The sequence below is a fragment of the Aotus nancymaae genome, unplaced genomic scaffold (genome assembly GCF_030222135.1).
Source record: "Aotus nancymaae isolate 86718 unplaced genomic scaffold, 86718_ANA_hifiasm-v0.15.2.pri h1tg000072l, whole genome shotgun sequence".
Taxonomy (NCBI): Eukaryota; Metazoa; Chordata; class Mammalia; order Primates; family Aotidae; genus Aotus; species Aotus nancymaae.
This window is the reverse complement of record NW_026988487.1, coordinates 13,008,135-13,031,550: the sequence shown is the minus strand read 5'-3', so window position 1 is coordinate 13,031,550 and position 23,416 is coordinate 13,008,135. Positions and strand designations below refer to the sequence as shown.

The 23,416-nt window shown below is 43.9% G+C and overlaps 1 protein-coding gene and 1 long non-coding RNA gene across 2 annotated transcripts; both read right to left on the bottom strand.

Annotated features, from left to right (window-relative positions):
* Window positions 1–35: 35 nt before the first annotated feature.
* Window positions 36–21,627, bottom strand: LOC135270946 (uncharacterized). The gene is made up of 4 exons (XR_010339096.1): window positions 21,499–21,627; window positions 17,940–18,023; window positions 11,806–11,852; window positions 36–111 (listed from the first exon to the last, which is right to left on the bottom strand). It is a non-coding gene; the product is annotated as an uncharacterized LOC135270946 (long non-coding RNA).
* On the bottom strand, window positions 13,309–13,760 carry LOC105715171 (small ribosomal subunit protein uS9-like). Its single transcript, XM_064367454.1, is given in 2 exon segments — window positions 13,309–13,595; window positions 13,598–13,760. Coding segments are annotated over 2 exon segments (450 nt in total).
* Window positions 21,628–23,416: the final 1,789 nt, after the last annotated feature.

Here is a 23,416-nt window from a genome sequence, read left to right as displayed (position 1 = left end):
GGGCCTGCCAGGGGGAGATCCAGCCGAGGCGGTATCTGCTGACTGTTTCTGTAGGCCGGTGGCGTCTAACAGGCCTGGCTCCTCTAACACGGAGTTTATAAGCTGAAGTGCCTTTGAAAAGGGCAAGCAGAGAATAATATTTATCAGCCTCCTAGCTTAAAGATTGCCTGGAATTTAAACCGGCGGAACCGAAAAGAACAAAAAGACATTTTAGGTTTTTACTCGATTTGGCCAACTCCCCAGCCCACAAATAGCCAGGAACTGAAGGATGGCACTGATGAAAAAGATGAAAATTCACAACGTTGTACACCACTTGTCCGGCTGCGATTGTTCGGACCTGAGCCACCAGGTTTTAGGAAGGGCCGAGGGGAACGAGGAGACTCCCGGCTTGATCTCGCAGCGCCGCGGGGGCCCCCTTGACTGCCTTTGTCCTGGCTGGTCCCTGCAGCCAGGTCTGCTGTGGAGAAGCTGGTTGTCAGCAGAATCCGGGCCGCTGGCCAAGGTGGATCCTACTGTGTCAGCTCAGAATCGGCTCTTCCTCCACCTGACCTGAAGGCCTCTGAGAGGCATCTAGCTGTCCAGCACATCAGCCTGATAAATGTGTCAGTGTCTGCCAGATACCAGCTTGGTTCCTGGTCACAGATGACATATTTGCATTTTAATGGCTTCTTGTATGGATTCTAAACATTATTCCAAAGGACTGGAGCGTATAAGACTGGGAATGTCAGGCCGGGCACAGTGGCTCACGCCTGTAATCTCAGCGCTTTGGGAGGCCGAGGTGGGTGGATCGCAAAGTCAGGAGCTTAAGACCACCCTGGCCAACATGGTGAAACCCCATCTCTACTAAAAATATAAAAGTTAGCCGAGCGTGGTGGCACAGGCCTGTAATCCCAGCCTCTTTGGAAGCTGAGGCGAATCGTTTACACCCGGGTGGCGGAGGTTGCAGTGAGCTGAGATCGCGCCATTGCACTCCAGCCTGGGTAAGACAGAGCGAGACTCTGTCTCAAAAAAAAAAAAAAAAAAACCTGGGAATTTCAAATATGTGGCAGATACTCATGGGACAGAGTTGCAGAGCCGCTTTTAAGAGATTTCAAATGATAACACTGTAGGACATGTTTACTTAATCTTTTCCTTTGCATGAATGTATTAATTCTTCAAATAGCAAAAAGTTTAATAAATAGAAGATAACATCGCCCCTCCTCTTTTAAAAAAATCACTTTGTTAGGCTGGGCGCGGTGGCTCATGCCTGTAATCCTGGCACTTTGGGAGGCAGAGGTGGGTGTCAGGAGTTCGAAACCAGCCTGGTCAACATGGTGAAACCCTGTCTCTACTAAAAATGCAAAAAATTAGCCAGGCATGGTAGTGCACGCCTCTAGTCCCAACTACTCGGGAGTCTAAGGCAGGAGAATCGCTTGAACCCCAGACGCGGAGGTTGCAGTGAGCCGAAGTTGCATCACTGCACTCCAGCCTGGGCAACCAGAGTGAAACTCCGTCTCAGTGAATAAATAAATCACTTTGTTAGCTTCAGTCAACACATCTCTTGAGGACTCACTCTATCAGGCACTGGGGCTAGTTGCTCAATTTTTAGAGTTGGAACAAAAGAAAAACTAATGCAGTCTTGTAGCTCATATACCAACATATCAGTCCCAGTAAATTCTTTTAACCAACTACTATTATCCCTGTTACTTGTACTATACAAATTCATGGGAAATACCAGTTCTTGAGTGTCCAACAGTGAATTATTGTGGTGACTTTTTCTTTTTTTCTTCTCCCCTCCCCACCCCCTGCCAGATGGAGTCTCTCTTTTTTTTTTTTGAGACAAGGTTTTGCCATGTTGGTCAGGCTAGTCTGAAACTCCTGAGCTCAGGTGATCCACCTGCCTCGGCCTCCCAAAGTACTGGGATTACAGGCATGAGCCACCACACCTGGCCTGACGGAGTCTCATTCTGTCACCTAGGCTGGAGTGAAGTGACGATCTGGGCTCACTGCAACTTCCACCTCCCAGGTTCCAATGATTCTTCTGCCTCAGCCTCCCGAGTAGTTGGGATTACAGGTGTGCAGCACCACATCTGGCTAATTTTTGTATTTTTAGTAGAGACGGGGTTTCACCAGGTTGGGGAGGCTGGTCTCGAACTCCTGACCTCAGGTGATCCAACTGCCTTGGCCTCCCAAAGTGCTGGGATTACAGGTGTGAGCCACCACGTGCGGCCTGTCTTAAGTTTAAAATTTTCATGTTCAAATGCTTACAATAAAACTCAAAACGTCAAAACTGAGCACATCATTTCTCCCCAGTCTGCTCCCCTTTTTTATTTCCTACCCTAGTGAAATGTCCACTCAGTCACAGGTGCCAGAGGCCAGAGTCTTCCTAGCCTCATTGCTCTGCCTCATCCCCACATTAAATCATCCACAAGGCCTGCCAATATTTTCTCTTAAACTGTTCTAGAGTCTGTCCTCTCTGTTCCAGCTCAGCTGCCAGGGGCTTAGTTCAAGATCTTGTCATTTCAATCCTCTTAACAATCCTTTGTAACCCCACACCCTGAAAAACCATCATTGACACCTTGGTGTTATTTCCCTCCACTTAAAAAATTGTATTAGTCATGTCATGCCTTTAGACAAATTATTTAGCCTCCCTGTGCCTCAGTCTTCTCATCTAGAAAATGGGGATAGTAATAATACCTATTTCACAGTTTTGAGTATTAGTATTTACAACAGGCCTGACAGAGTATTATGTAAGTGTTCAGTACTATTTATATATATAGTAATCCTAGCTAACTGCAAAACTGAAAGATCAAAATCTCAGAGAAAATAAAGTATTGGCAAAAAGCTGTGAAATAACATTAAGTATATGCATAATCAAAACAATAAATAAAAGGCCAGGTGTGATGGCTCACGCCTATAAGCCCACCACTTTGGTAGGTTGAGGCAGGTGGATTGCTTGAGCCCAGGAGTTCTAGCCTGGGCAACAAGGTGAGACCTCGTTTCTACAAAAAAAATAACAAAAATTAGCTGGGCGTGGTGGCGTGCACTTGCAGTCCCAGCTACTGAGGAGGCTGAGGTGGGAGGATCACCTGAGTCCAGGAAGGTCGAGGTTGTAGTGAGCTGAGATTGAGCCACTGCACTCCAGCCTAGGAGATAGAGTGAGAACCTATCTCAAAAATAATAAATAAATAAAAGTTCTGGAAAGCATTCGTTTCAAAAACAAACCTGTCCCAACCACTAAAAACCCATTCTCTAGAATCTCATTCTTGAATTATTCAGAAGACATCACTGTTACATAGTTATTTGTTAAGGTCAATTTACCCATAATTTTTACCAACATTTTTTACCCTGAGATATATATACACACACACATATACATATACAGGTTGAGCATCCCTAATCTGAGAATCTGAAATACTACAAAATCCAAAACTTTTTGAATTCCAACATGATGCTGCAAGTGGAAAATTCCACACCTGGCCTCATGTGACAGGTCACAGTCAAAAGTTTGCGCAGGCTGGGCGAGGTGGTTCACAGCTGTAATCCCAGCACTTTGGGAGGGAGGCTGAGGCAGACAGATCACCTGAGCTCAGGAGTTTGAGGCTAGCCTGTGCAACATGGGGAAACCCCATCTCTATCAATACAAAAAATTAGCTGGGCTTAACCTTGAGCCTGTGAGGCAGAGGTTGCAGTGAGCAGAGTTCGCACTATTGCACTCCAACCTTGTGTGACAGAGTGAGACGCTGTCTCAAAAAAAAAAAAAAAAGGGTTGTGCAGTCAAAACTTTGTTTCTTGCACAAAATTACTAAAAACCTTGTATAAAATCACCTTCGGTCTATGTGTATAAGATGTATATGAAACAAGGCCGGGCGCGGTGGTTCATGCCTGTAATCCCAGCACTTTGGGAGCCCGAGGCAGGTGAATCACCAGGTCAGGAGTTCGAGACCAGCCTGGCCAACATGGTGAAATCCCATCTCCACTAAAAATACAAAAAATTAGCTGGGCATGATGGCAGGTGCCTGTAGTCCCAGCTACTCGGGAGGCTGAGGCAGGAGAATTGCTTGAACCCAGGAGGCAGAGGTTGTGGTGAGCCGAGATTATGCCATTGCACGCCAGCCTGGGCAACAAGAGCGAAACTCCATCTCAAAAAATAAATAAATAAATAATAAAATAAAATAAATAAAAATAAAAATAAAAAAAGCAAAAAAACACCTTTTACTACATTGTAGGTAATATTGACTTTATTTGGCATTGAATATTTTTCTTTTCTTCACAATACTTACTATCGCAGAAGATTGGGCTTCTTCTATAATTAACTTTTCATTATTCCTATAGGCTTCATAGGCGTATTTCCATTATTGTCATGAATGTATCCAGTTCACGATTGTGGTATTTTTGTTGAGCAATTCAAATGATGTGCTATCAGGATATGCATCCATATAGAGCTCTGAAGTTGCAGATAAACCTCTAAATAAATTTTAAATTCATCAAGGATTCCTGCAGGTTCTTATTTTTGAACCTACATCTTGGTGAGAGAAGAAAGGAAATGTCCCCTTCCTATAACTAAAAGGAAGCAACATTTACTTAAAACAAAAACCACATGCCGGGCATGGAGGCTCATGCCTGTAATCCGAGAACTTTGGGAGACTGAGGCAGGTAGATCGCCTAAAGTCTGGAGTTCGAGACAGACTGGCGAACATGGTGAAATCCCATCTCTACTAAAAATACAAAAAATTAGCCAGGCGTAGTGGTGCATGCCTGTAATCCCAGTTACTCAGGAGGCTGAGGCAGGAGAATTGCTTGAACGCATGAGGCAGAGGTTGCAGTTAGCCAAGATTGCACCATTGCACTCCAACCTGGGCAACAAGAACAAAACTCTGTCTCAAAAAAAAAAAAAAACACACACACACACACACATGAATAAAAAATATTAATAAAACAGCCTGCAAAGCATGCACTGTTTAAGCAATAGAAGAGTTGCTTGTTTTTGCCTTTTGGACTTCTCTGCTATTGCATTGTTTTGACAACTTCTCCATGCTAAGTCTGAGGATGCATCCAAAATTATGCAGGGTTTGGATTCTAGGCCAGGAGTTTCAAATCATGGGATTTGTGGCACTAAGTCTGGGATTCTAGAATGAAAGGGTATGGAATTTGCCCAGGATTCAGCTGGGCAAGTACAATTTATACACATAAGCATGTACATTAATAAATAGTAATAGATATTTTTATAATTGTAGAATATGCTGGAAAAATAATAAGACCCAGAGGAAAATTCTGAAGGCTACCACTTTTGGCTGTGGTAGTACTGCTGGGGATGAAGTATCTAATGGTGCCCCCATTTTCACTCTGCTGTCTTATTTTTCACATTTTCCTGGATTTCACATTTTTTTATGTGGGATGTTTTGATAGTGTGGTTTGAGAAATATTAGCATTGGGTTTTCAAAGATGATACTTTGATCTTAGTTTAAAACTGTACCCCAAAAGGCTCAAAGTGTGGAAAACAGTGCAGCCAGTCTAGATCTTTCTGCATCTGTGCCTGAGCCAGAATGCTGGAGGCTTACAGAAAATTGTATCAGAAAGAGTAAACATGGGGCTGCGTGTGGTGGCTCAGGCCTGTAATCCTGACACCCTGGGAGGCTAAGGTGGGAGGATCACTTGAGTCCAGGAGTTAGAGGCCAGCCTGGGGAACATAATGAGACCTCATCTCTAGAAAATGTTTTAAAAATTAGCCTGGTGTGGTGGTACGCCTATAGTCCCAGCTACTTGGGTGGCTGAGGTGGGAGGATTGCTCAAACTCAGGAAGACAAGGCTGCAGTGAGCCATGACTGTGCCACTGCACTCCAGCCTAGGCAACAGAGTGAGATTCTATCTCAAAAAAAAAAGAGTAAGCATGGGCCCCCATCTCCAGTGTTCTGTCAGATTTCCTATGCACACTGATGAGATAATCTAGCTCCCCCTCCTCTCCTTACCCCCAAACTCAGGGCAGTTACACACAGGCTGTGTCCTTTAGTTCAGTCCTTGACCTTCAGAGGAAATCTGTGTAAAATGGAATATTCCATTCGATGATGGAGATTTTCCTCCTATCAATCATTTTTTTCTTCCTCTAATAGAATTCTACACTTTCATTTTTCTGATGCTTCCTGACTGTAACTATTCCATAGTGATTGCAAGGCAGGAAACAATGATCCTCACCAACTGCGTAAAACTCCAGGATTTCTCTTCTGTGGACTCCTTCACTCTTGTTTCTCGTTTGGAAAATGCTTCCTGAGTCTTATCTCCAGTAGGCTGACTTTTTTGGCAGGTTTTTTAATTAGCTGTTTCCCACTTCCTGGTGCAATGACATGTGCTGGAATTTGAATCCTCTTCCAGGGGTCTCAGAGAGTCCTACTGACAGGTCACAGGCTATCGCTCCTCAAGATTTCGCCCCTACCAGGCAGTCTTGTCCTAGTGCAGTGGATTTGAATGCAAGATCTGCTATTCCTATCTTTACTTGGCTAGAATATAGGTCATAGTTTTTTTAGGCTGAGGAATTTCTGACTAATTTCTAACACTCCTCTATATTATTTATTTTTAAGTTCTTTTTAAGCTTCCATATTGTTTTAAATACTGAATTTTTTTTTCTTTCTCCCTTTTTTTTTTCCAGATACTCTTTTTTTTTTTTTAGACGAAGTCTCACTCTGTTGCTCAGGCTGAATGATCTTGGTTCACTGCAACCTCTGCCCCCTGGGTTCAAGAGATTCTCCTGCCTCAGCCTCCCAAGCAGCTGGGATTACAGATATATGCCACCACACCCAGCTAATTTTTGTATTCTTAGTAGAGACGGGGTTTCGCCATGTTGGTCAGGCTAGTCTTGAACTTCTGACCTTAGGTGATCTACCTGCCTCAGCCTCCCAAAGTGCTGGGATTACAGGCGTGAGGCACTGTGCAGTTACCTGCATTCATTCTTGGTCCTAAAATATTAAATGGAGAATTCTAGAAGTAAACACTTGGTAAGTTTTTTTTTTTTTAATTTGTTTTGAAACAGAGTCTTGCTATGTTCCTTAGGCTGGAGTGCAGTGTTCAGGTTCAGGCGATTCTCCTGCTTCAGCCTCCCAAGTAGCTGGGATTACAGACATGTGCCACCCTGCCCAGCTAATTTTTTTGTATTTTTAGTAGAGATAGGGTTTTACAATGTTAGCCAGAATGGTCTCAAACTCCTGATCTTGTGATCCACCCATCTCAGCCTCCCAAAGTGCTGGGATTACAGGCATAAGCCACCACACCAGGCCCAATAAACACTTGGTAAGTTTTAAATTGCATGAAGTTCTGAGTAGCATAATAAAATCTCATGTCATCCTGCTCCAACCTGCCTGTGATAGGAGTCATCACTTGTTCTAGTGTTGCCCTGCTATATACCCTCCACACTCCTGAGTCACTTAATAGCCATCTCAGTTATCAGGTCAATTGTTGTGGTATCATAGTAATCCTCATTTTACTTTATAATGGCCCCAAGATGCAAGAGAGTGATGCCAGCATATTGTTATACTTATTTTATTACTAGTTATTATTAGTTTTATCATTAGTTATCTTACTGTGCCTAAATTTTTTTTTTTTTTTTTGAGACAGAGTCTCCCTGTGTCACCCAGGCTGGAGTGCAGTGGCTCGATCTCGGCTCACTGCAACCTCTGCCACCTGGTTTCAAGCAATTCTCCTGCCTCAGCCTCCTGAGTAAAGGCAATTATGGCTGCCTGCCACCATGCCCAGGTAATTTTTTTATGTTCAGTAGAGATGACGTTTCACCCTGTTGTCCAGGATGGTCTTGAACTCCCCTCAAGTGATCTGCCTGCCTCAGCTTCCCAAAATGCTGGGATTACAGGCGTGAGCCACCATGCCTAGCTTCGTGCCTAAGTTATAAATTAAACTTTATCATAGGTATCCATAAGAAAAAACATAGTATACGTAAGGTTCAGTACTATCTGCAGTTTCAGGCATCTCCTGGGGTCTTGGAAGTATCCTCCCAGATAGTAAGCACTACTGTATTGTGTGACTTTGCTTATTAGTTTTAGATGCAAAAGTAAGTGTATTAAAGAAATTATCTTTAATAAATATTTAGGAATATTTAAGAACAGGCATTTCATTTTTAGACTCATAGCTGGAAGGGACCTTAGAGGCCAGATCATGGGGTATAACCTTATTTTGCAGATGATGAAGCTGGTGTCCTAGTGTATAAATGACTTTCTCACATTCATACAACTGGTAAATGACAGAATGAGCATGAGGCGAGGTCTTCCTCGTAAGACTCTCAGCACTTTTCTATTACACTGAATTTTGTATACATGTTATCTCTCCCCAAAGTCATAAGTTAATGAAAGACAGAAGTCATATCCATTTATCTAAATTTTTTTAACCTTTTTTTTTTGAGATGGAGTCTTGCTCTGTCACCCAGGCTGGAGCGCAATGGCGCGATCTCGGTTTGCTGCAACCTCTGCCTCCTGGGTTCAAGCAATTCTCCTACCTCAGCCTCCCGAGTAGCTGGGATTACAAGCATACGCCACCAAGCCCAGCTAATTTTTTATATTTTTAGTAGAGACAAGGTTTCACCATATTGGCCAGGCTGGTCTGGAACTCCAGACCTCGTGATCCACCCACCTCGGCCTCCCAAAGTGCTGGGATTACAGGTGTGAGCCACTGCACCTGGCCTTATCTCAATTTTTATGAAAGATAAAAAATTATAATGCCTGGGAAATACAGCTGCCAAATAGCAGATGCTCAGTTAATTCTCTTTGAATTGAATTCTTACATAATGAACATTCTTCTTGGTCTCATGTTCATGAGAAGCCACTCTATTCACTGAGTATTTAATGATGCCTTACTTTGTGCCAAATACCAGACTAAGATAAAAAAATGAGAATTAAAATGAAGATCTCCTTTCAGTTTTGGGTCTATATGAAAATATTACTGTGGGGTTGTTAAATTTCTCAATTAGAAAGGGAAGGAAGTGAATTTTCAACTGCGCTACTTCCCTTTTACAGACTCATTTGCATTTCCTAAAATTCTGGTGCTAACAGGAACTTAGGTTACCTAAGATCACATTGTCAGTAATGGCAAATCAAGGATGAGAATGAACATCAGCTCCCTCAAAATCCAATATACCTTCTATTACAAAGAATCCCTTTCTTTTGCATTTTTGGAATAACATATACAATAGTTAAATTTATGAGTGTTAATAAAATGGAAATCCATGTCTCTTCTGGATCAGATATCAAAATACCTGAAGAGGGACGTGGAAAGAAAGTGGGTTGGGAGAACAGAGCCATTGATTCATAGTCAAAAGAACAGAAGATGCCCTAATCATCTGTGTTGAATTACGGAATATTACAGGCATGCACCACCACATCTGGCTAATTTTTATATTTTAATAGAGATGAGGTTTTACCATGTTGGCCAGGCTGCTTTCCAACTCCTGCCCTCAAGTGATCTGCCTGCCTCAGCCTCCCAAAGTATTGGGATTACAGGTGTGAGCCACTGTACCCAGCCTAAATTTAAATTTTTTTTTTTTTTTTTTTTTTTTAGACAGACTTTCGAAATTGTTGCCCAGGATGGAGTGCAATGGCGCGATCTCGGCTCACTGCAACCTCTGCCTTCGGGGTTCAAGCGATTTTCCTGTCTCAGTCTCCCAAGTAGCTGGGATTACAGGCATGTGCCACCATGCCCGGCTAATTTTGTATTTTTAGTAGAGATGGGGTTTCACCATGTTGGTCAGGCTGGTCTTGAACTCCTGACCTCTGGTGAACTGCACACCTCAGCCTCCCAAAGTGCTGAGATTCCAGGCATGAGCCACCATGCCCAGCCTAAACATTTTTTAATTTAAAATATAACAGAGACGGCTGGGTGTGGGGGCTCATGCCTGTAATTCCACCACTTTGGGAGGCCAAGGTGAGAGGATCATGAGGCCAAGAGATTGAGACCATCCTGGCTAACACGGTGAAACCCCGCCTCTACTAAAAATACAAAAAATTAACCCGGAGTAGTGGCACACACCTGTAGTCCCAGCTACTTGAGAGGATGAGGCGGAGAATCGATTGAACCTGGGAGGTGGAGGTTACAGTGAGCCGAGATCGCACCACTGCGCTCCAGCCTGGGTGACAGAGCAAGACTCCATCTCAAAACAAAACAAAACAAAACAAAAAAAGCAACAACAGAGGCAGGGTCTCGCTATGTTGCCCAGGCTGGTCTCGAACTCCGGGGCTCAAGCTATCTGCCTACCTTGGCCTCCCGACATGCTGGGATTACAGGCATGAGCCACTATGCCCAGCCAAAAATATACTTTGACTCTGCACTTTCATCCTTGGATAGCAATGTACTTTGTAAACATGAATTGGCTGTTATCTAACCTTGTGTCTTAAAGGCATAGACTGTCATTTCTTCATCTCACAGAGGCATGAACTCAGTTTCAGAGAGTTTTAGAGAATTATTTCAGCATAGTTCATAAGTATGACTAAGCCAAGCAAAATTTAAGCCTAGGAGCTTAAATTCCTAATAAGGATTTGGCCACCTTGATGTGATCTGGGAATCTGGGAGTTGTGCAATCCTTTCGATTTGTTCCAGTGCTCAAGCAAGCACTAAGAAGGTAGGGAGAAGCCTACCTTTCATTAAACTCTGTCTGGCCTTTTGCCGAGTTAGCTTATTTAATCCTCCCAGCAAATATTTCCCCATTTCTCAGATAAGGAAATCGTTTCAAAGAGGTTAAGTAACTTCTGCAAATTCACATACTTATAGTAAGAGGCAGAGTCAGAATTCAAACCTTTCTTCCTGACTTCTTGAGTTCATGTGCTTGATTGAAACTGTGAAATTATAAATTTGGAGACCTGGGCTCTAGGCTGATTTTGCCATCAAACTGAAACATAACACTGATGAAAAACTAAGGAAGCCCATGACTGAGCAGAGGTCCAGCCCCTCTGCTCAGTCATGGGCTTCCTTAGTTTATTCATTACCTCACAGGGGGACACAAGTGGATCCATGTAGTAGGCCTCCTGACTTCATCTTTCTTCCCTGCATAAATATCATTCATTTGACCATTTTATATGGCACCATATGCTAGAGCAATAACAACATTTGATAAGTTGTTTTGAAAAATTGAAACTCCAAGATTAATGCTGTTAAGAATCAGTCCAACCTTAGTTCTCTTTCCCATCTTGCAAGATGGCGGTGAAAAAGTTGAGAAGCCGGATACTAAAGAGAAGAAACCTGAAGCCAAGAAGGCTGATGCTGGTGGCAAAGTGAAAAAGGGTAACCTCGAGGCTAAAAAGCCCAAGAAGGGAAGCCCCGTTGCAGCCACAATCCTGTCCTTGTCAGAGGAATTGGCAGGTACTCCCGATCTGCCACGTATTCCAGAAAGGCCATGTACAAGAGGAAGTACTCAGCCGCTAAATCCAAGGTTGAAAAGAAAAAGAAGGAGAAGTTTCTTGCAACTGTTACAAAACCAGTTGGTGGTGACAAGAATCACAGTACCGGGTCGTTAAACTTCGCAAAATGCCTAAGTATTATCCTACTGAAGATGTGCCTCGAAAGCTGTTGAGCCATGGCAAAAAACCCTTCAGTCAGCACGTGAGCAAACTGTGAACCAACATTACCCCCGGGACCATTCTGATCATCCTCACTGGGCACCGCAGGGGCAAGAGGGTGGTTTTCCTGAAGGAGCTGGCTGGCGGCTTGTTACTTGTGACTGGACCTCCGGTCCTCAATCAAGTTCCTCCACGAAGAACACACCAGAAATCTGTCATTGCCACCTCAACCAAAGTTGATATCAGCAATGTAAAAATCCCGAAACATCTTACTAATACTTACTTCAAGAAGCAGCAGCTGCGGAAGTCCAGACGCCAGAAAGGTGAGATCTTCAACACAGAAAAAGATAAATACAAGATTACAAAGCAGCACAAGATTAATCAGAAAGCTGTGGACTCACAAATTTTACCAAAAATCAAAGCTTTCCTCAGCTCCAGGGCCACCTGCGATCTGTGTTTGCCCTGACAAATGGAATTTATCCTCACAAATTGGTGTTCTAAATGTCCTAATTAAATAACTGATTACCTTTTGGAAAAAAAAAAGAATTGGTCAAAACTGGATGTTTTTCATATGTAGAAATAATCTACTTACATGGAAGAGGCCAGAGAAAAATAAATAAATAAAAATACAAGTAAAATAGAGATAATCCAGAGAGATAACTTACCAGTCACTTGTCTATCTCCTAAATCTCATCAAGAGGGCTTCTGCAAACTGGTGAGAGGATGTTGAGGGGGAATTGCCTGGAGGGAGATGACTTAAAAGTAGACTTAAAAGGCCTACCGGGCATGGTGGCTCAGGCCTGTAATCCCAGCACTTTGGGAGGCCGAGGTGGGTGGATCATGAGGTCAGGAGTTTGAGATCAGCCTGGCCAATATGATGAAACCCCGTCTCTACTAAAAATACAAAAATTAGCCGGGCATGGTGGCACGTGCCTGTAATCCCAGCTACTCAGGAGACTGAGGCAGGAGAATCGCTTGAAACGGGGTGGTGGGGGTGGCAGAGTTTGCAGTGAGCTGAGATCGTGCCGCTGCACTCCAGCCTGGGAAACAGAGCAAGACTCCGTCTCAAAAAAAAAAAAAAAAAAAAAGAACCAGGAATTCAGAGGGACCTGAGGACGAGGAGGTAAGTGTAAGTGTATGTGGGGGGAGGGCAAAGATGGGGATGGTGGGGAGTTAGACCAGGGGAGGAAAAGGAGGAAGGACAGAGGCTTTCTCTTTTCTGCAGCTCCTTGGCCTGGCTGCTCTGCCCACAACAGCTCTTGCATGTATCTTAGGACCTTTTCACATTCCAGGAGCTGGCAGTGCCCTCAGCCAGGTATAGAGCCCTGTTGGGTGGGTTGGTTTGTCTTTTACCCGCTTTTGTTTTGTTTTTTTACTTTTTTAAAATATATAGAGAAATGGGGTTTCTCTATGTTGGTCAGGCTGGTCTCCAACTCCCGACTTCAGGTGATCCTCCCCCTTTTGAATAGCAACTCCCTTTGGCAGGCTGATGCCTTGGAGAACATCATTGTACGTACTTCACACCAGACATGGCATGTTTTCAAACTGCAGGCTCCTGGACACTGAGGCTGCTGCCTTCTCAGATGAAAACTTCTTTTCATATTTTAGCAGGTCATTCACAATCCCCACCTCATTCAGCCTCCATGGATGCTGCTGCCCCCAAGTTCTCCTAAGGCCACATTCCCAGCACTCTGTCTTCCTGACTCATTTTTTTAGTTTAGCTTTAGTTTTTTTATAAATCAAATATTGTTTATTACATAGGTATTTATTACACAATGATGGGCTGTTACTGATACTTATGATAGTAGGATTCCTGGTAACAAGCACGGGCACCAGGGCCTCCAAACTTTCTGGATTTGCAGCGACGGGGGTCAGCCACCAGCAGAGTCCAGTCATACTGGATGGGGACATCTTTGACCTTCTTGGAAGCCACTTCCACATATTTCTGGTAATAGGCCACCAGGGCTTTGGAGATAGACTGACAGATAGCATAAATCTGGGCCACCTGACCATCACCCTTCACTAGGACATGTATGTCCACGACAGCAAATCACTCCTTGCCCAGAAGCAGACTGGTTTCAGCAGCTTGTACTGCAGCGTGCACAGCTCCATCATCTCCAGGGGCCGCCTGTTCACTTTCATGAGGCCACTGCCACGTTTGCCACCTGCCACGGCTGTGGCCATCTTCCTCTTCCGTCCAAAGACCTGTATGGACTTCAGCAGGCTCTTGGCCCACATGGCTGTGGGCATAGATAAGAGATCCTCACCATGCAGCACTGCCACTGGAAAAGCCGGTGTCATATATTTTAATGCAAACATTTTATAGAGCATCTAGGGAATACCTTAGAGTTCTTTCTGTTTTCTTTATTGAAATAAAGGCAAAAGTTAGTGGACCCATAACACACAAGGAACCAGCAAGGGATAGATTCCTCTTATTTCTCAGTGGCTTGTCTAATGCAATTACTGATTTTGGATAATTCATCTACCATTCATCCGTTCATTTCACCCTCAACATAACACACCAAAAAAAAAAAAAAAAAAAAAATTCTAGTAAGTTTCTTTGTCAAGAAACAGGTCAGGCATGGTGGCTCATGTCTGTAATCCCAGCACTTCAGGAGGCCGAGGTGGGCAGATCACCTGAGGTCAGGGGTTCGAGACCAACCTGGCCAACATGGTGAAACTCCATCTCTGCTAAAAATACAAAAATTAGCCAGGCATGGTGGTACACCCCTGTAGTCCCAGTTACTCGGGAGCCTGAGGCAGGAAGATGGCTTGAATCCAGGATGTGGAAGTTGCAGTGAGGTGAGATTACACCACTGCACTCCAGCCCAGGTGACAGAGCAAGACTCTAAATCTTTCAGCATGTTACCTGGAAAGAAGAAAAGCAGAAAGGAAGGAGAATGGAAAGAAACCTAAAGACTGTGGGTAGTAAATGGCATTTAAGCTGGGACTTTCTCTCATATCATGTAATTTTAAAACCAGTAATTATTCTGCCATTGAAGATACTCCAATTTTATTTGATACGGAGTTTCACTCTTTTGCTTTGCCCAGGCTGGGAGTGCAGTGGCACAATCTCAGCTCACAGCAACCTCTGCCTCTGGGGTTCGAGCAATTCCCCTGCCTCAACCTCCCCCTGCCTCAGCCTCCTGAGTAGCTGGGACTACAGGTATGTGCCACCATACCTGGGAAATTTTTGTATTTTTAGTAGAGATGGAGTTTTACCATGTTGGCCAGTCTGCTCTCCAACTCCTAACCTCAAGTGATCCACCTGCCTCAGCCTCCTAAAGTGCTGGGATTACAGGCAGGAGTCACGCCTGGCCTGTTTTTTTTGTTTGTTTGCTTTTTTGTTTGTTTGTTTTTTCCAAGACAGGGTCTCACTGTGTCACCCAGACTGGAGTGCAGTGGTTCAATCACAGCACACTGCAGCCTTGACCTCCCAAGCTCAGGTGATCCTCCCACCTCAGCCTCCCAAGTAGCTAGTGAAGTTTTGGGGTTTTTCTGTTTTTTTTCTTTTTGTTTTTGAGACGGAGTTTCACTCTTGTTACCCAGGCTGGAGTGCAATGGCGCTATCTCGGCTCACCACAACCTCCGCCTCCTGGGTTCAGGCAATTCTCCTGCCTCAGCCTCCTGAGTAGCTGGGATTACAGGCACGCGCCATCATGCCCAGCTAATTTTTTGTATTTTTAGTAGAGACGGGGTTTCACCATGTTGACCAGGATGGTCTCGATCTCTTGACCTCGTGATCCACCCGCCTCGGCCTCCCAAAGTGCTGGGATTACAGGCGTGAGCCACTGCGCCTGGCTATTTTGTTTTTTTTTTTTTAAGTGAAAATAATTTTTTGTGACCATTACTATACCAGTCCCAGAACTCAAGGCTCTTCAAGTCTATGAAGCACAGCTCTGAAAGGAGCTGCTTCAAAGTATTATCTTGCTTCAATTACTTCTGGGATTTAGATTCATTTAGCACAATAAATACAGTATAGATAAGAGAAGGTAGAGAGGTGAGAGGAGGGGGAAGCCTGAGAATATGTTGCCAAGATTTTCTTTCTGTAGAAAATGACTGTTAAAGAAGGAAGAGCTCATTCTCTTATCCTTTGAAATCTCACAGCTTCATAATCCTCCCCAAACCTGACCTTCCTTTCAACTTGTATTGGAAACTCTCCAGTACTGAAGTCTATTATCCAGCTCAAATGATAACCTTTCCTATTTTCTTTCCTCTTGCCCACCCTATTATAAATAGATGGCATGGTTTTTGCTTTCATTAAAACTTTTTTTGTAACTAATGTTTATTTTTATCAAAATATTCCATGCAGCTAGTCTAGGGGTCAAACAATGCTAAAAAGGCTTAGACCAAAAGCAACAGTTCCACTCCTGCCCCTTCATCACTTCTTGCCACTCAGAGGCAACTACTCAACTTGTTCAATTTATCACTTTGTGGGTATATAGTAAGAGTAGGAAAACAAAATTCATCGTTTTGGACATTTATCTCTGTATATATATAGTTTTTAATAGACGGGGTTTCACCATGTTGATCAGGCTGGTCTTGAATGCCCGACCTCAGGTGATCTGCCCGCCTTGGCCTCCAAAGTGCTTGGATTAGAGGCGTGAGCCACCACGCCCGGCCCTATCTCTGTATTTCTAAGAAATATGTACATATTATCTCTATTTTGTCACCCAGACTGGAGTGCAGTGGTTCACTGCAACCTGTACGTCCTAGGCACCAGGAATTCTCCTGCCTCAGCCTCCCAAGTAGCTGGGATTACAGGTGTGCACCACCACCATCAGGTAATTTTTGTATTTTTAGTAGACCCAGATTTTCACCATGTTGGCCAGGCTGGTCTCAAACTCCTGGCCTCAAGTGATCCACTGGCCTCAGCCTTCCAGAGTGCTAGGATTACAAGGCATGAGCCACAGTACTTGTCCAGCACAGCAATTTTTATGTTAGGCAATTGTGAAAAGCTTACACATGTAAACTGACTATCTGATCAAGTTTATTGTTCTTCAAAATTCACATAGGCCCAGCTACTAGGGAGGCTGAGGCAGGAGGACTGCTTGAGCCCGGGAGGTTAAGGTTGTAGCTCAAAATAATTGTGCTTGTGAATGGCCCCTGCACTCCAGCCTGGGCAACACAGCAACAGGGACTTCAGTTTAGTTCAAGTTTGTCCAAACCATTGGATGCATGCGGCCTAGGCTTTGAATGTGGCCCAACACGGATTCATAAACTTTCTTAAAACATTATCAGATTTTTTTTGAGATTTTTTTCCTTTGGCTCATCAGGTATCGTTAAAGTTAGCCTATTTTATATGTGGCCCAAGACCATTCATCTTCCAATGTGGCCCGGGGAAGACTGGACACCCCTAATTTACTTAGTTCTCAAAGTATAAAAATCTACATAACCAATCCACCACACACCATTGTCAACATAAAGTTTTCGGAAGTGCAAATTCTAAGAAGATAATGCATTTACCCAAAGATAAAGTCATTATAATACAATCAGTCAGGATTCTAGCACAGAAGAGACTGAAGCACAGCAGAACCCACTAGGGTATGTATATTATATATCATATATACCACATATAATCTTACACAATTGTGGGAACTGCTTAAGCAATCCCTGTAAAGCTGTTATCTTCACACCTGATTCTGGAGCCTAAAGACGTCAGGGAAGGCAGTCAGGAAGTCGTAGAGAAAAGCAAACACCAGCTGGAACCCACAAAGGCAAACTAAAACCCTGTCAATTCTCTCTACCTTTGACCTTGATGGTATGGCCATCCTGCAGAAGAAGCTGCCTCCTTCAGCACATACCTAGCCTAGAAGTAGGAAACGATGGAGAAGGACTTGGGGGAAGATGGAGCCATTTTAGGTCCAGCTGCTGGGCCAAGCCAAGGAAGTAAACCAGCAGATAGCAACAACACTAGTCACAAAATGGCTGCTGCCTCGCTCCTGCCCCCAAATCTGCATAAGAATGTCTCCTGTGGCCCAGCCTAACCAGAAACATACCGAGAGGGGATGCTGGGAAATGTAGTTCTGCTTCGCCAAGTGGCCACAGTACTTCCCAAAGCCAACATGGTATACCCCTTCTCAATTTGGCACCTGAGTTTATTTATTTATCTATTTATTATTTATTTAGTTGGGGAATGTCAGGAAGCCACTTTGTTTGTAAAATGATGAATTAGACCTGACTATATTCTCTAATAATTAGAAATTTGCGAAGCTGAATAAAGATTTATAGGCCAGGCATTATGGCTCATGCCTACAATCCCAACACTTTGTTAAGCTGAGGAGGGACAATCACTTTAGGCCAGGAGGTTGCGATCAGCCTGGGCAATCGAGCAAGATCCCCTTCTCTACAAAAAAAAATAATAATAAAATATAAAAAAATAAAGAATGAATGAATAAGCCAGGCTTGGTGACTTACTGAGGCAGGAGGATCTCTTGAGCCCAGGAGTTCAAGGCTGCATGCACGGCACTTCAGCCTGGGTGACAGAGCGAGACCTTGGCTCTAACAAAAAAAAAACAGAAGAAGAAGAAAAGAAAAAGATTTATAAAGTCAATTTTATGGAGGAAGGTCTCTCAGTCAGTTCTGAAATGTTGCGAATCTAAAAGTAGGAAGACAAATTTCCTTTAATTCAGCAAATACTGCTCCTCGATAGGGAAAGAACGCTTGATCCTGTCACGAACACATTTGGCATACATGGAACCACCATAGGCCCCGCTGACACGTTTCTCTGTTTTGAACAACCTCATAAGAACTTTAGGTCTTACAGCAGGAACCCCTTGAAGTCTGGTGCTTTCCCAAACTTTTTGGTATAAAGAGAAATAATTCTATTACCAGGGGTTCGGGACAGCCTAGTTTTGTTAGAGGCCGTATAGTAGGAAAGCCTATGACGGTATGTCAAACACTGGACCATTCTGAGTGCCTGTAGACAACGTCCCTGGAAGAGCCCCATTTTCTCTCGATGGCCAGGATCAGTTACCACAGACAGTACTCCTTCTTTGCCTGTTGATTCAGAGCCATGAGCCCAAAGTGGCTGGGTGGCAGTCTCGACTTCCCATTCATTGGAATCATCGTTGTGCCCGTTGGAAGCATTTATCCCTTTGGAGCCAAAATCTCTAGACCATTCATGGGGCTGGAAAGCAAAAGTGTTGCTAATGGATCACTAGGAGTAATAGTGAGAAGAAACTATTCTCATTCCCATCCCTGACTTCCAGACCCGGGAATCCTGGCTGTGAGAGAAACAATACCATATGTTGGCTGCTGATTGAGAGGACACGCTGCCTTCTGAAGAACGCTGCCCCAGCCCCACAGGTGTGGCCATCTAACTGGAATTATAATTGAATCTTTCAAAGACCATTGAGCCAGGTGCTTCAGGACAATGAGGAACATGGTAAGAACAGTGAATTCCATGAGCGTGGGCCTTTGGTCACACTGTTTGCTGTGAAATGAGCTCTTTGGTCAGAAATAATGCACGTGGAATACTATGATGACGGATGAAGCATTCTTTCCCTCTCCTTCTCCTCCTTTCTTCATCTTCTCTTCTGTAGTTCCAGAATGGATGAAGCATTCTATAAGCCCAGAGACTTTTTTTGAGACAGGGTTTCTCCCTGTCACCCATGCTGGAGTGCAGTGGTGCCATCACGGCTCACTGCAGCCTCAAACTCCCAGGCTCAAGCAATCCTCCTACCTCAGCCTCCTGAGTGGGACTACAAGCACATGCAACCATGCCTAGAGAGCCATTTAAAAAAATCCATTTAGTGAGTCAGGTTTCCCAACTCTACCTCTTTCCCTCACATATAACTGTGTCTCTTTCTGTATGCTATTTTATTCTGTCTCTATTTTGCCTGTTTCTATGACATGTCACAATTTTTCTTGCTGTAGCATTGTAATGTCTGGTAGGGACAGTCTATCCCTTTGCTCTTCTTTCTCAAAATTGTGTTAATTATTTATGAATCTTTAAATATTAAAGAGTGTTTTTAGGCCAGGCACGGTGGCTCATGCCTATAATCCCACCACTTTGGACGGCCAAGGTGTGGGGAGTCACTTGAGCCCAGGACTTCAAGAACAGACTGAGCAACATGATAAGACCCTGCCTCTACCAAAAATACAAAAAAAATTTAGCCAGGCATGGTGGCATGCGCCTGTAATCCCAGCTACTCGGGAGGCTAAGGCAGGAGAATCGCTTGAACCTGGGAGGTGGAGGTTGTAGTGAGCCAAGATTGCACCACTGGACTCCAGCCTGGGTGACAGAGTGAGACTCTGTCTCAAAAAAAAAAAAAAAAGTCTTTTTATTGTTTTAAGGATTCAAGTCCCCATCCTCCCCATCTTAGCAAGAGGGCAATGGAAGAGTCATCTAACATTGCTGGGACGATGTATACCTCTTTGGAAAAAATTATTTGTATGAGAAAATCAAATAGTGGTACTTATTCTCAAGAAACTACCTAAGTCCATCATCAGGGACATTTGCCCAAATTAAGAAAACTGCTGGATAAACCAAGGTTTCTGAAATTGTATTCCCTGTGCCATAAAATAATAAAATAGGCTGAGCACGGTGGCTCACACCTGTAATCCAGCACTTTGGGAGACCGAGGCTGGTGGATCACCTGAGGTCAGGAGTTCAAGACCAGCCTTGCCAACATATCGAAAACCCATCTTCACTAAAAATACAAAAATTAGCCAGGTATGGTGGCACATGCCTGTAATCCCAGCTACTTGGGAGGCTGAGGTACAAGAATCGCTTGTACCCAGGAGGTGGCAACTGCAGTGAACCGAGATCGTGCCACTGCAGTCCAGCCTGGGTGACACAGTGAGACTCTATCTCAAAATAAAATATAGCAGAGCAAGGCTTTTAATGCACAGCCCTTTCATTTTAAATAAGCATGTCATTTAAAACAAAACAAACATACCAACAAAAGACTTTCAAATGAATACTCTAGTCTGCATGTATTTTCTTACTTCTTGGCATTGAAACAAATTCTGTTTTTCTTTTGCTTTATTTTTACGTAGGTAGGCTTAAGTTTGTCTCTGATCACCACAGTGGGATCTGAGAATTGCTATTTGTGTTTAACAAGTAAGAACAATGCATGCTGCTCTGTAGAGGGTAGGTGAAGCTGGATACCTATAAAATTTTGAGTATTAAGAAAAGTGCTCTGGATCGGATGCAGTGGCCCACGCCTGTAATCCCAGCACTTTGCGAGGCCAAGGCAGGTGGATCGACTGAAGTCAGGAGTTAAGAGACCAGCCTGGCCAACATGGCAAAACCCAGTCTCTACTAAAAATACAAAAATTAGCTAGGCATGGTGGCACGTGCCTGTAATCCCAGCTACTCGGGAGGCTGAGGTAGGAAAATTGCTTGAAACTGGGAGGCGGAGGTTGCAGTGAGCTGAGATCTTGCCACCACACTCCAGCCTGAGTGACAGAGTGAGACTCCATCTCAAAAACAAGCAAATTGATGTTCTGGACTCACCCCCAGAGACCCCCCAGTTACTACGTCTAGGGTGCAGCTCAGCAGTCTGTGTTTTTACAACCACCACAAGTGATTCTGCTCTCCCACATTTTGAGAACTACAGTAAACACAGTCCTTTCTACTTGGTTGCTGGCTCGAAGATGATGTGGACAACTGGGATAAGCTTTCAGCCCCAAATAGAACGGATAGAATTTGAGAGGACTCAAGAGGGCCTGAATCATAACTGAGGAAAGTGAAGAATTTGTCAGAAGTGATACTGTTTCACAAGCTTTGCTCTTAAAATAACTGCAGTGGAACTGTAACTGCCACATCATAGCTTTGAAATGTAATTAGGAACATTTCTCATCATTAAAAAAAAATGATAAAAAATTCAAGAAGCTTTTCCAATCTGGCTTTAAAAGCTGCATATTTGAAGTTTAAAATATTTATTTATTTATTGTATTAGTCCATTTTCACACTGCTGATAAAGACATACTCAAGACCCGGAAGAAAAAGAGGTTTAATTGGACTTACAATTCCACATGGCTGGGGAGGCCGCAGAATCATGGCAGAGGCGAAAGGTGCTTCTTACAGGGTGGTGGCAAGAGAAAATCAGAAAGAAGCAAAAGGGGAAGGCCCCGATGAACCCATCAGATCTAGTGAGACTTATTCACTATTCCAAGAATAGCTTGAAATAGACCGGCCCCCATGATTCAATTTCCTCCCCCTGGGTCCCTCCCACAACATGTGGGAATTCTGGGAGATAAATTCTAGTTGAGATTTCGGGACACAGCTAAATCATATCATTGATTAATTGATTGATTGATTGGACACAGAGTCTCACTCTGTTGCCCAGGCTGGAGTGCAGTGGTGTGATCTCAGCTCACTGCAACCTCTGCCTCCCGAGTTCAAGTGATTCTCCTGCCTCAGCCTCCTGAGTAGCTGGGACTAAAGGTGCATGCCACCACAACTGGCTAATTTTTGTGTTTTTAGTGGAGACAGAGTTTCGCCATGTTGGCCAGGCTGGTTTTGAACTCCTCCGCCCACCTCGGCCTCCCAAAGTGCTGAGATTACAGGCATGTGCCACCGCACTCAGCGTACTCCAGGAGTTTCCAGACAGGAGGGAGAATCAGCACCTCTTTGTTGGTGGCCTCCTTGGTTGTGAGGCTCAGGTGCTGCCAGGAAGCAGGGCTGCTGTCTCAGAGCACAAAGTTAGCATGCAGAAGGAGCAAGACTGAGGGCAAAATCCTTATAGAAATATTTCTCCACAGAGTCGAGTAGCTGTGAAATAGGAAGCAGTGATTCCAATCACCAAAAGTCTAAACACACAGTCAAACTGTGCATTAGCTTTCCTTTCCCAGTGCTAGAGAAAATTCCAGGGACAGGGCTTTATCTGAGAGGTTTATCAGAAATGTCAGAAGCAGATGTAAATGCAGGGTAGAGTCTCCATAACAGAGGAGCAAATTCAAGCACGCATGGAATCAATCCGAGTGGCAAGTGGAAGATCAGGGATGCGAGGGAGTTCACTTGTTTGTGTTGTCAATGAATCTTTATTGAGCACCTATTATGTCCCTGAAACTGTTCTAGGTGTTGGCAATGCAGCAGCTATCGAGGCAGATGAGGTCCTTGCAGTCATGAAGCTTTCATTGTACTGGAGAGAGACAGGGAATAAACAAACAAACAAGAAACAGACTCCTGGAAATTCTAAATGGAGACATATTCTATGAAAAAAATAAAACAGTGATGTGATAGGAAGTGGCTTGAGCAGAGAGCATGCCCTCTAGATGGAGATATCAGGAAAGGCTTAGCAATGGAAGGTAGCATTTCAGGTGAGACAGGGTGGAACCCAGGCAGCCAGCCCAGCTTCCACAGAGGCTCTGAGGCAGAAGGAGCTCAGGGTGTTTGAGAAAAAGAAAGTCTTATGGCTGGAGCGAAATAAGCAAGGAGAGCAGTAGCAGGTAGCAGATAATGTCAGAGAGGAAGGCAGGGGCTAGATCACACAAGGCAATATAGACCGGGATAAGAGATTTGGCTTGTGCTAAGGATGACGGGAAGACATTGGGATATATATATATCCCTATATATATATATATAGTGAATATATATATATATTCACTATATATATATAATAGTGAATGCAAGTTTATTAAGGAATAAAGAATGGCTACTCCACAGGCAGAGCAGCCGACATTGGGATTTTTTTTTTCTTTTTTTTTTGAGACAGAGTTTCACTCTTTTTGCCCAGGCTGGAGTGCGATGGCATGATCTCGGCTCACTGCAACCTCCGCCTCCCAGGTTCAAGCAATTCCCTGCCTCAGCAGGGATTTGCTGGGATTACAGGTGTGAACCACCATGCCCAACTAATTTTTGTATTTTTAGTAGAGATGGAGTTTCTCCATGTTAGTCAGGCTGGTCTCGAACTCCTGGCCTCAGGTGATCCACCTGCCTCAGC